Source organism: Plasmodium fragile (assembly GCF_000956335.1).
Source record: "Plasmodium fragile strain nilgiri unplaced genomic scaffold supercont1.6, whole genome shotgun sequence".
Classification (NCBI taxonomy): Eukaryota; Apicomplexa; class Aconoidasida; order Haemosporida; family Plasmodiidae; genus Plasmodium; species Plasmodium fragile.
The window spans coordinates 408,580-421,686 of record NW_012192586.1 but is presented as its reverse complement, the minus strand read 5'-3'; the positions used below and the strand labels follow the sequence as shown (position 1 = coordinate 421,686).

Here is a 13,107-nt window from a genome sequence, read left to right as displayed (position 1 = left end):
ATCATTCTCTCGTGCGCTTGCCAATGAATAAAAAAAAAAGAAAAGGAACAAAATATATTTCCCCCCCTTTTTTCGTATACAGTTAAAAGATTACCAGTAGTGGGTGGTTTCCCCCCCCCCCCACTTTTGCATTTGGCTCCCCTTCTACACATCGTTGGTGTTGACAACTTTGTGAAATCATGTCGGCCGCCTTGCGCGATAATTTAGCACCGCGATTGTGCAGCTGTGTTGTGTCTCTCTTCGTTGCCGCTTCGTTAGCGCTTCGTTGCTGTCGCGTTGCTTTTGTATTTTCCTTTTTTCCTACCCATTTTTAAAGGAACTGTGCGGCACGGTGTTAGTTGCGCCCCTCCCTGTGGGAAGCCAAACGTGTGACCGTCGTGCTAACCATTTTAAGTCAAATTTTGTTGTCGAGCTGATCACAAGTGAGTACCCCACTGAGGTAGGAGAAATGCACACGTGTGTTTGTACCTACCGGATAAGGGAATATACAAAGGACGTTGCCTCATCGTGGTAGTTTTTAAAAGATCACTCGTAGGGATGCATTATGGCCTCATAATAATATATGATAACCGCGTACACTAAACACACGATGGGTTGCCTTGCCCGGTTAGAGCTCACCTGCATGATGCTGCTCCGTGTGGGTTTTTTTTTTGGTTGTTTTTTTTTTTTTTCTCCCCTCATTTTGCCTGACCTGTCCGCCGCCGTTTAACTAAAATGGACAAGAAGCAAAAAAACATCTTAACGCAACATTCTTTCGCCACATTAAAATTTGATGTCTTTCCCACGGCCGTCCTCCTGGCGCGCGAAGTCTTATATGTTATTTGCACGTCACCATCACATGGGTGTCAACTTTTTTTTTTTTTTTTTTTTTTTTTTTTTTTTTTTTTTTTTTGTCCATTGTTAAAAAAGGCCATTATTATTGGCCAACCCCCCCCCCCCCCCCCCCCCCCCCCCCCCCCCACAAGCGTCACCGTTAAATGGTGCTCATCATACCATTGTGTGTGATACCGTAGTGATGATTTAAGGGGCCCGTTTTGTGTGTGTGTGCAGGAATGTAGCAGTGTAAGTTGTCGCACCATTTGGGTGTCGCCCGTTGTAACAAGTGTGCTTCCTCTCTCCTCCTGTGGTGACCGCCGTGTGCAGTCCACAATGGACCTCCTCAAGATGTACAAGCAAAATGAAATTTTACAGGACTACATAAATATATATTTTGATGACGACAAGGAACCTACTGCCCAAGGTAACATCAAGTATAAAATATTAGACGTGATAGGACATGGAGTATACGGGGTGGTTTATAAAGCCTACTGTCTGAACAGCATGTGTGTGGTGGCCTTAAAACAAACCTACCAAAAGCATGCACGCATTTTTAAAGAGGTAGAGATTATGAAGAAACTGAGACATCCTAACATTGTACAATTGAAGCATGCATTTTATACGAATACTTCAAATGGAGGTATTTATGTTCATATGATTATGGAATATGGAAATACCGATTTGGCTACTTCCCTTTATTATATTAGTATACAAAATTCACCTGACCATGTTAATACTTTTTATGAACCGCGTGCACACCAAGAGGGGTATGCACAAAATGGTTATGGCTCTATGTTTGAGGAGGACTATTTGAACGAGGGGAACTTTTCATGTGGGACGGACAATCCGGAAGGATCATTGCTTGGCAACTCCAATCGGTTGACCACATCCCAAGTGCATTGTCCTAAGGGAGCAAGCGGCATGATCAAAAATGCTGTCAGTAGCTTCAATATAAATGCTCTACAAGAGAGCATCAGCCATATTTGCCCTTGTCACAATATAAGTGAATACATTAAAAAAAGTTTCCTTAATGAGAATCAAATTAAAATTTACCTCTATCAGTTGATTCGGGCCACCCTGTACCTGCACACGTTATGTATAACACACCGAGACATTAAGCCACAAAACGTTCTTATCTTTGTGAACAAGCAGAGTAGCAACGGGGCAGCGGGGGGGTTAAAGAATGGCGAGAAGAAAAAGTGTCTCGTGTGCATTCAAAATTCTTTTAAGGTTAAGTATATAATGAATAGGCGGCGTAGGGGGGAGGCATCTGACGCGGCGCTGGACCAAGCTGCTCCGGAGGGGGACCTCTCCCCCAATGGCATAACTCACGCACACAGTGGGTGCGATAAAAGCGAATCACCTAGTAGGGAGCCGTCCTGTGGTGCTAGCCCCACTTGTGATAAGAGGATACAGGAGGACGATTCGCAAAATGAGCCACGACCTTCCGAGGAGGGCACCGTTGGGCAGGAAGCCCATTCGGGTGACAGTCACCATTGGATGCAGACCACCCCATGCGAGACTTCCAAAGGGGGTGCGCAAAGGTGTAGCAGCAGGAGAAGCACTCCGTTCTCCCACAACTGTGACATGAACAATTTGAGCACAGACGACATGCAGTTAAACAAATCGGCGAGCATGACCATGACCCAGTCGTTTAAGGACACGTACGAAACATGCCAGGCCAGTTCGAAGGAAAATACCTCCGCAATCCCCTCTAAGGAGGGAGATGATATATTGCCCCATTTAGAAGTCAATTCAGCACACGAGGAAGAGGAGATCAGCTTGAACAGAATATACATGAACTCCATCACGTATAAGTATATTAAGTTGTGCGACTTTAATACCTCCATTAAGTTGAAAGAGAATTACAAATACTTCAGCTATGTGTGCTCAAGGTATTACAGAGCCCCCGAGCTGCTCTTTGGGTCGAATTATTATAGCCAAGCCATTGACACCTGGTCCATAGGTAAGCCTCGCTAGAGTGAGCGGCACTGCGTTGCGTGCACAGCACGCGGTGAGGGGCGGTTGCGGGACGCTTCTCCACTGTTCCTATGTTCACATTTGATGTGCCTCATTAAGTACCGCTGCCTACTGTTACTCTACACCGTCGTGTCAACACCTCCACCTCTTTACCCCCCCCCCCCCTTTTGAAGGCTGTGTGATGGGCGAACTGATCCTTGGGAAGCCGCTCTTCCTTGGCAATTGTGCATCTGACCAGCTGGTTGAAATAATAAAAATACTAGGGACGCCCAACGATGAAGATTTCCTCTCATTTAAAAGTGGCCACAAGAATATAAAGCTACCTCAAGTCAAACCAATAACGTTAAAGAAGCTCATAAAAAATCACAGCTCGCAGGAGAGCATAGACTTGCTCGGTAAGCTGCTTCAATTCAACCCGCAGAAGAGAATTAAATTGTGTAACGCACTTTTGCACAAGTACTTTGACGATATACGAAATTTGAATGCCTTCAAGGATGATCGTAGTGGGGGTAGTACTTTTCATTTGCCTTACATAACTAACTGTTTTAATTTCACCAAGGAGGAACTCCTACATTTCACCGTCGAGGAGCGAAAAATACTCATACCGTTGGAAGTGCGGCGTAGCAAATTGGACGAGGTCATGCAGTACATAGACATGCCGCTTGAGCACTTTAATCAGATGTACCCGAATAAGGTGCACTTGGCCTGTTGAAAAGAGGCATCGGTGCGTAAAGCATAACACGCGCGCGCGCGCATAGAGAGAGGGAGAGGCGAGTCGCTGTGCGCGTCTTCCATTCCCCCCACGACACCACTCGATAAGCCGCGTGAGAATGCCCGTGCAATCCTTTTTAAAGACTCCACGTGGTGTGTAGCCTTCCCACCGCTCCCCCTCTTTCTACGATGGATGCCCTCATCTGAGTATGTACCACCTTTCCCCCCTCATTGTGTAGCTACTTTCATATGTGGCTCACATTTTGCCTCTCCAGTTTTGTGTTTTTCGCCGCATAAATTTTGTGCAGCAGCGCCCTGTCCATGTAGGTGAATAAGCGAGCGTTTCTTCCCTTTTTTTTTTTTTTTTTTTTTTTTGTAAGCCAGATTTGCCTGTCTGTGCAGGTACGTACGTAAGCGCGTAGGTGTATGCACGCACCCACGTACACGTGTGTGAATTCTTGTTTTTTTTTTTTTTTTTTTTTTTTTTTTTTTGTTCTTTTGCGTAAGTGCTGCTCCACACCCGCAGCCAATATAGTACATCCGAAGTTTTTATTTAACACCTATTTGTGCGACCCGTAGAAGCAACTTATTTGATAGTTTGTATTAATACACACTCAGGCAGTGTTGGTTAGACGTGAGGACGTGGGCCACGCATCGCTAGTGGTGCGCTGTTAGGCCTTTCACAGGGGTCCCTTTTGTAATTCAAACAGTTGGCCAAAAACACGGGGCGTCTGCTATCCCATTCAGGGGAGAAGACTCGTGTGGTGTAGGGGCACTTCAATAGCGTACCCTCCACCGATGTAGGTGTGTACGTATTGGCCCCATGCATTGGAACGTTCATGTAGGTTTTGTCCATTACAACGGAGGTTCGGTTTGGCGACGCCAGAATGGGACATTTCGCACGGGGGGCAAATGCCAATGAGACTAACGAAATGGATGATGAGGCGAATCGGGCCCCTCCCCAAATGCAACAACAATTTTTATGGGCGCAGAGCATACAGTCTGCCGCGGGGGGAGCGCCGTGCGCCGGACAGCAGCCTTCATTTCTCCTCCCCACGAGTGGCCGACAAATATTTTTTTTAATTCCTCAAATGGGGCTGTGCCCATTGGGGCCGTTTCACATTTTATTTTATTTTACTTTATTTATTTTTTTTTAATTTTATTTTTTTTTTTTTTTTTCGTCCCTTTGCATGTGGGTAAAATTTGCTTGGGCACTCATTTGACGTGAACATGGCGCCACGCCCTGCGCCACATTATTTTTGCGGCCCACAGAGAGCGGGAGAAGTTGCAACAGCGCGGTTGTTGGACGTTTGAACAAGTAAACATTCGCGTTACGCAGGACAGTCGCCGCCCCGTCGATTCTCTCTCTCATAGCGAGTCTGCGTTAACCGCGTGGGTGAGGAACATCCTCTTCCAGCTCACCCCTACCTGCAAGGACAACACGTGAGCATAATTCATGCACGTGTAGCTCTCCACAGAGGAATCCCCCAAAATGCGTAAAAAGGGCAGCGGCTTCATTGGAGGAAAGCTAAATTTAAAAATTAAAAAAAAAAAAAAATCTGTCAAGCAGGAAGTACGTCACGAAGATGCCAACCATGTGGATGACACCGTTGAAAAAAACTTCGAACGAGTGAAGGGTGAGCGAATCCCATTGGACCATGATGGCAAGGTGGACACATCTGAACAAGTTTTAAAAGGAACAGGACGAGTAACAACAGAGAAGAATACAGTCCATGGAGTGAGAACAGAATTTATGAATGAAATAAAAGAAGGCTATGATCTCATTTTAGAAAACCCATCAACTCTGCGCAACGAACGAAGGACTGTGACGTCTGTGTTAAGCAATAAGACCTTAGTTGTGCATGAGGACTTTACATCCGACATAAGTACTACTTGTACCTTTTACATTGTGCCTGGTGGGAAGTCCAGTGGAAAATCGGGGGCACATATCGGTGTGGAGTACGCTAAAGTTTTTGAGCAGGGGCCCAAGCAGGATCAGGTCGAGGTGCGAGAAAAGACGGGCCTCTGGTCATACAAGGTTGTGAAGAAAAAGGTCAGTGGGCGCCTAACCAACGAGGACAAGCTCGACATGCGTGTGAAGAGCGGTCGGGATAAATTCTGCTGGTAGTCGCTACGTGTGAATGGCTGCATAAACGGGGCATGCTTGCGTGCCGTCCCGTTTGCGCCCCCACGCGAATGGAAAAAAAAGACAAAAAAAAAAAAAAATACAGTAACGTAACGGGTGAACAGAACCCGAAAAAAGGGAGTAAGCACTCCTCAAGAATGTCAAACTTTGAGGCCCACCAAATGGGCCATAAAAAAAAGCAGGTGTCTCTCGCCCCCCTCCTCTTCGACGCAAGAGCGTCGCACAAGTTTCAAACCACCACGCGCGGGGTGACTTATCCGTTCCGCCGTTTACGTGTTATGGCACTCCTCTGTTTATGCGACCCCCGTGGGGGCCTGCACGAGTTGGAAGTTTTGCGACGCGTATTTGAGGAGCCAGTCCCCCTCAACCTTCGTGACTGTGCGCGCGTACAGCCTCTTTGTCTGCACCACGTCCGAATAAAAAATGAAGGACGCCTTGATGTGTGAACTAAAGAGAGTAGACGACGGGTGAATATATAACTTGCTTTTCGTTACAACATTTATGAACTCGTTTGCATTGGAGGTCGATCTGGCCACATTAAAAAAACAGGACTTGCAAAGGCAAATTAAGACTTGGTCCCATTTATGCATATGCAATTTTGGCGACACTGTGATCCCCATTTTGCTTTTCATTATTTGTAAAATTTGTTCCTTTATTTTTTGTACTTGCTGTAGGGTTTCATTGTTGAGGGCGTATAGGTTGCAAAAATCCTTTCGCTCGTTGGGCGTGGCCTCTTCTTGCCAGAGGTAGAAGATGTGCAGGAGGGTTAGGTGGTCTCCATCCGGGTGCATCAGCTTCCTGCGCGCGATGTTAATGAGTTTGTTCCTGTCGCTCATGGGCGGGTCCCGCTCGGTGCCTGGGTCCGAGGCGTTGTCCGCATTGTCCGCGTTAGCGGCGTTATGCGCGTTAGAAGTATTCGCCGTGTTAGCCGTGTTAGCCGTGTTGACCGCGTTAGGCGTGTCGTCGTTCACCATTTTGAGGTCCTCATAAAAATTGTAATTCAAAAAAATGCTCTCGCAGTTTAGGAACGCCACGATGGTAGCGACTTCGTCCATGCAATGGAACTCCACGGAACACAACATCATGTTCGCATATATCGGGTTCAGTGGCAACATGCACATCCTTTTGCCAACCTCCGTGAGGTTATTGTCCACATCTATTGCGTTGATTCGGAAGAGGACCTTGGCGGAGTGTAAGAGCAGCTCCTTCTTGGGGTTCTCCGGGAAATTAAACTGCAGCGGGTTCGGGATGTTCATCGCCTGTAGGGGAGGTCACGACGGGTGTAAAGTAGTGCACAGCATGAGTATGGAAGCGGAAGGGATGGGTATGGAAGCGGAAGGGATGGGTATGGTAGCGGAAGGGATGGGTATGGTAGCGGAAGGCATGGGTATGGTAGCGGAAGGCATGGGTATGGTAGCGGACGGGGACATGGACAAACCGCCCCTCCCCTCTACACTACCCCCTTCTGCACACGTAGCAGGTCCTCACCTTCAACTCCAAATATATTTGCGTCAAATCAGAGCGGAAAATCTCCGGAATTAAAAACGGGTTCATATTCTCGTACTCCTCCTTGGAGTAGACTCTGTAGACCTGTCCTGGTGCGTCCCTCCCAGCTCTGCCACTCCTTTGAATAGCGGCGTCCTTTGAGATTGGCGTCACCTTCAAAATGTTGCTGCCCTTTTTTGCGTCGAAGAATTTTATCTTCACACGCCCGCTGTCCACCACGTACTTTATGTTTGGAATCGTCACTGACGTCTCGGCGATATTTGTGCTGAGGATGACCTGACGGGGTGAAACAAAAAAAAAAAAAAAAAAGGCAATTATTAGCCGCATGTATATGTAATGGTTAGTGGCGTAGTGTGGGGGTTATATCATGCAGAACGTTTTTTTCTCGGGCGCATTTTTATATGGTGCCCTTTTTTTGCGTGTGTCATTATGGGGAGAACAGGCGCAATACGTAGCGGTGCGAATAAAGCGAAGAATGTGTACAGGGGTAAACGCGGGCATCCATTTTATGTGAAGGCGTCCACGGTTAATATGCTGGGAGCTATTTATTCCACACGACGACCTTGCCGATGGCCCTTTTCCTCCGCGTTATTGTTACCTTTCGTGTGTTGGGTGGCACGGGCTCGAAGACGACCCGCTGCTTCCTATTAGGGAGGGACGAGTACAGTTGCAGAATCTTCATGGCGTATATTTTGTCCGGTACCACCTCCATGTGGCCGAAGTGGAAACAAATGCCATCCTCAAGTGGACTGTTCCCGTTCAAGGCGACATTAATTTTGTCCAACACGTCCCCTGCTTCTTCCGCCTCCCGCTCCTGCCCCTTGTCCTCCTCAATCAGTTTCCGCAGTAGGGAGCCTTTGTAAATGATCTTCAACTTTTCTTTCAGCATTAAATTTACTGCTTCAATTTCTTCCTGTCCGGGAAGGAAGACCAGGACGTCTCCGATGGGGGGTGGTGCCGCAGTGGCTTCTTTTGTTGGTAGCTCCTTTGGGGGCCCCTCCCCCAGCTGATCATCCTTCTGCCCTCTTTGGCCGAAATGTATTTGCAGGACGGTACACACAACCGATATGAGATAGTCCTCTATCGGCTTGGTGGGGTAAAATATGGTAACAGGATGTAACTTGTGGGGGATGGAAATTATTGGTGGGTCGGAGAAGAAGTTTTTAAAAGTAGCCACGTCCAATGTTGCAGACATGAGAATGATTCTGAGTTTCTTCCTCTTCTCCATTAATGTTCGAACGTAACCCAAGAGGACATCTGTCCTAATGGACCGTTCGTGTACTTCATCTAATATTAAAAAAGTGTATTTTTTTAACAATGGGTCATTCATGATTTCTCTAATGAGGATCCCATCAGTTACAAATTTGATTCTGGTTTCATCTGATGTTACGTTTTTAAATCTAATGGCATAGCCGACGTAGCTTCCTATCTTTCCTCTGCTCATTTCTTTCGCCACTCTCTCCGCTACCGTGATGGTTGCTACTCGCCTGGGAAGCGAAATCAGCATCTTCAAAGGAGCTTTTTCGTTTGGCGGCCCAGCGGAGTAGCCATCCTTGCAAACGGCGTCACCACCATCCTCTTCCTCCTCCCCCCCCACATCATCATTAGTGGCGCCACTACCGTTCTTCCCCCTTTTGTCAAAAAAGTACCTGTTTATTATTTGGGGCACCTGGGTTGTCTTCCCGCACCCCGTCTCCCCCTTAATAATTATTAGCCTATTCCTCTTTATGCATTTTTTAATTTCCTTCTTGTGCTTCAATATGGGCAGGTCGATCATTTTGCTCTGCCATTAATAAGAGGTACGCGTTGGCGTAGAGGATAATGCAGTCGCCGTGATGATTTGTTCGACTTTCTTCACATGGGAAGAAGTTTTTTTAAAGTGGTATACTCACTTATAACGCGTGGGTTAGTCCCGTTTGTTGTTGGTTTCCATTAGTGGCGCCTCCGCTATCCTATTGTGCAAATTGGACTTGAACCCTAAACTGCTCTAGCGGATCGTCCTTACTCTCTGCCTTTACGCAGGAACATATCCCCCCTTTTTGGTTAAGAACAAAATGAAACGACTCTCATTCCCACTCTGTATTGCACAGAGAACTTATCCAAGCGTTCTTGTTAAAAAAAAAAAATAACACAGAGAGGAGGATATGAAAGGGAACAAGCATGGGCGGGCCCCCACATCTCATTTGTAAGAGAAGCTAACCACAGCGCACGCCATCATCAGGCGGCATCCCATCTGCAGATCGTGTACCTATTATACATATATATATGCATACAATATACATATGTATGTAGAAAATATTATGCACGTGTGGAGCGGTGGCGCGGTCGATTTATTCTTAACGTGGGGTAATGCAAATAAAAAAAGCAATGTTGTTTTGGAAGGGCGAATTCGACGGGGTTATTAATTTTTTTTTTTTTTTTTTTTTTTTTTTCATGACCATGTCGAACGGCACGTAACAGTCGAGCTGCACAAATCATCCTGTTAAACGTTCGAATTTTTCACCTGGAAGGAAGCACAAGTGGACTCTCATAGGAGCGCACAGGCACATAACATATATACATATGTATATATTTATATATGCATGTATTTATGTGTGGGGGCATATGGAACGTTGAACAATTGAGCTGTTGAATTCACCCGCGTGTGCGCAGTTAACCAAAGGCAACGTCACCTCAACCCCACTTGGGTCACTATAAACCAGTCAACATGGTTTTGTCGCCACAATGCACCACACAGTCATTGTCGCAGCATAAATGTTGTGAAGACAAAAAAAAAAAAAAGCGAAAATGGGGAAAAAAAGGGGGTGATGTTATTCACAGGGCGACTACCTGGGGGGGGGGAAGATGAGCGAATTACGCACACCATTTTGCTTTATCCTTATAAATACTTCTAACCCAATTAAGCGAACTATTAAATGGGAGGGGGGGGAGGTGCCGCATATCAGTGCCTACGTGGCAACCCTGTACGCATAACTAGCACACAAGTGTGTAACTTGCCCTGATGTGTTTTCCCAGCAGGGAATGACGCATGGTGAACAGTTTGTGGACAGCTGCAAATGTGCAAGAGGCAAAACGCTTCGCGATGCTGCTCAATGGAACTACCCAAGGATAAGTTCGCCTTGCGCGACCATGTAGAAAAATCGGTTCGTACAAAATGGGAACGCGCCATGTCGTAACTTGCCAAATTAAGAAAGCTCAAACGAACGACGACGGCATGGCGTGGTGGGCCTATCACAGTTAATACCTTGCCATTTCTCAACATGAACAAAAACAAAAAAAAAGGCACAGCTTGGCCATCGTCAGTTGCGCGTTAGGGGAAACATACGCAACCACAGTTGTGTCTGCACGTGTATGTGCACATATGAAAATGATTTTATGCGGGCGTAGCCGCGTAAAGGGGGCTAGCAGAATTCACAGCCCACCACGCGCAATAAGATAAACGTTTACGGTACGCACACACTTTTAATAAGCGTGAAATTTAGCTTTATTGAGTGAAGGAGTGGAATTGTATATTAATTGGAGGATTCTCTTTTATTGGGCAGTACAACGGTCCCGAAAATTGCTTTCCCGCCGCCAACTACGGGTAACCTTGTATTGAAAAATGCGTTGTCGCGGTTTTTTTTTTTTTTTTTTTTTGTTTTTTTTAGCTAACCAAATGTTAAAAGTGTTGAAAATTGCCTGAACATTCAGGTAAAAAATATAAATAATAATAAAAAATAATAGAACAATAAAATGATAAAAAAAAAAAAAAAATGTGTAATAGGAAATAAAGCGAAGGAGCCAAACCCAGCTGTTTGGGAACGGGACAGATGTGGCGCGATTTCGCCCATCCGAGTTCATCAGCAATGTACGCCGCCCATGAACACACAAATGATATATACGTATAGATATATTTATTTGATGAATAAAATCCCCCTGTACGCGCGAAACGGTCCGGTCACCTGAGCACACAAAATGTAGGTAGTTCAACGCTGCGCAACCAAAAGAAAAAAGTGTTCGCACAAAATTGCTCAGGGCGGCAATGGGTACGGGGCTAAGGAAAGCAAAATAGGTAAATTCAAACGCAGAGCGGTGCTCCCACCTTTTCTCCCATGTTTGTTCGTTTTGCCGTACTGATGAACAGGCGCAGTGTGCGCGTTGAACTGAAGTGAACTGACGGAGACGCAACGACAGGCGTGGCTCAGGGTGAACAATTTGGCCTAAAAAGAAATGCACCACTCAATTGCTCCAAAAAGTGCAGAACCAGTACCGGGAAAAACTCCCAAAAAGAAGGTAAAAAAAAAAAAAAAAAACAAGGTTACGACAAAAAGGTTGCCAAAAAAAGGGTTACCGAAACGGTTGCAAAAAGAGTTGCCCAAAATTAATCGAAAGGAACACCCCACAACTCAGCACAAGCGAACAAATCTAAAGCTGAACAACTTAGGCGCGAGAAGGCAAATGCAATAAGCGCGCTTAAAACAAGTTAGCGTTGCGCGGGTTAATTAAAAACGCCTCTTTTTTTTTTTTTTTTTTTTTTTTTAGCGTTAATCTTTTCATTTGGTACAATTTAAGTACTAATTTTTTTTGGCGTATATATGAAAACAGCTATGTACTTCTACAAAACTTCTATTCAGTACTCTTCCCCTTCCCCCCACCTCTGTAACTGCTCTGTTGCAAATGTATAAAAGTATACATAACATGTACGTTGTACACAATATGCGTATTTAAAAGCTATATACCCTTTATTGTAATAATTCACGCGTTTCATAGTTCGCTTCTTCAGGGCTAAAGTTGTTAAGCATATAATTATATATGCGTTGCGTGCCTATGCATATAAAACTTATACGTGTACATGGCAATGCATATATATATTGTAAAAACTGCGCCCTTACAATTCAGTACTGCCATCAAGTACGTGCCAAGCGTTAGATGAACAAGGTACTTTTAACATAATGTTAAGAAAAAAAATATTATGTACAATAAATAATTGTCATATGCGAATTGGGTTGACGATTTTTGCTTGATTCCTCTTTCGTGCTTAAAAACCAGCGTATACGTGTTGCATAGCACTAATGCGAAAGGCACGTAAAAGTAACCGTGCATAATAATATATATTTATTTGCCTTATATATATATGTACTTTTTTTTATATATAATCATCTTATTATATATTATTACGTGCGCGCCTGTACGTATATAAAAAAAACGCTGTGGCATCCAAGTATAAAATTTATATATATTTTCTTGCCTTGCCCTAATATGTTAGCTTGCTTCGCAAGTAATACAATAGCGTTTATATTGACTACCTTTAGCGCAGTAAAATATAATTAGCAGCACCGGTGGAGTTGTACCATTCGTGGTAGCGCATAGTATATAACCCTTGTTTTCTGGCTAAGTAATAATATACGCGCAAAGCACATACTTTTTTTTTTTTTTGCTTGCATATTGTTTATTATTGCTTTTCCTTACGCGCAGTGAGTAAGTTTTAACTGCATCGCTTTACTGCATTGTTCTTGCCGTTTATCAGTTCATCGTCCAATTTACGCGTTTTTAATTGGTCAAATATATATATAAAGCGCAAACAAAAAGTAGCAATAAAAAAAAAAAATAAAATAATTTTTATTTTTAAACAGAAACCCTGAACAAGTAAGAAAAAATCCTAACCATTATAAGTATACAAAAAAAAAAAAAGCAATTAGCTTTTTTTAAACTTGATATTATAATTTAGCGCAAAATGCATATTGCGTACGTATGTAATATAAAGTACAGCATAGCATAAAGTACTAAGCGCTTATTTTTATTTGCGTTTGTCAATATGCGTATGCGTACCATTTGGAGTAACAAAGCACGCGCAATATTGTTTTTCTCGTTTTATTGTTTGCCGTTTTATTGCTTTATCGTTACACTGCAGTAATAATTGCTACGCTGTGTCAAGCCATCGCACTAGTATTTTTTTTTTTTTTTTTTTT

At 44.3% G+C, this 13,107-nt stretch overlaps 3 protein-coding genes across 3 annotated transcripts; 2 read left to right on the top strand and 1 right to left on the bottom strand.

Moving 5' to 3' along the window:
* Nucleotides 1-1,149: 1,149 nt before the first annotated feature.
* AK88_00801 (CMGC/GSK protein kinase) lies at nt 1,150-3,508 on the top strand (the record flags this gene model as incomplete). The annotated part of the gene is made up of 2 exons (XM_012478445.1): nt 1,150-2,782; nt 2,970-3,508. The coding sequence occupies 2 exons, from the start codon at nt 1,150-1,152 to the stop codon at nt 3,506-3,508; spliced, it is 2,172 nt and encodes a 723-aa protein (XP_012333868.1).
* A 1,491-nt stretch (nt 3,509-4,999) lies between these two features.
* Nucleotides 5,000-5,635, top strand: AK88_00800 (uncharacterized protein; the record flags this gene model as incomplete). Its single annotated transcript, XM_012478444.1, has 1 exon — nt 5,000-5,635. The coding sequence occupies one exon, from the start codon at nt 5,000-5,002 to the stop codon at nt 5,633-5,635; it is 636 nt and encodes a 211-aa protein (XP_012333867.1).
* Nucleotides 5,636-5,946: 311 nt separating this feature from the next.
* On the bottom strand, nt 5,947-8,936 carry AK88_00799 (uncharacterized protein; the record flags this gene model as incomplete). The annotated part of the gene is made up of 3 exons (XM_012478443.1): nt 5,947-6,912; nt 7,142-7,435; nt 7,758-8,936. 3 exons carry the CDS (start codon nt 8,934-8,936, stop codon nt 5,947-5,949), a joined length of 2,439 nt encoding a protein of 812 aa, XP_012333866.1.
* Between the last annotated feature and the right edge of the window lie 4,171 nt (nt 8,937-13,107).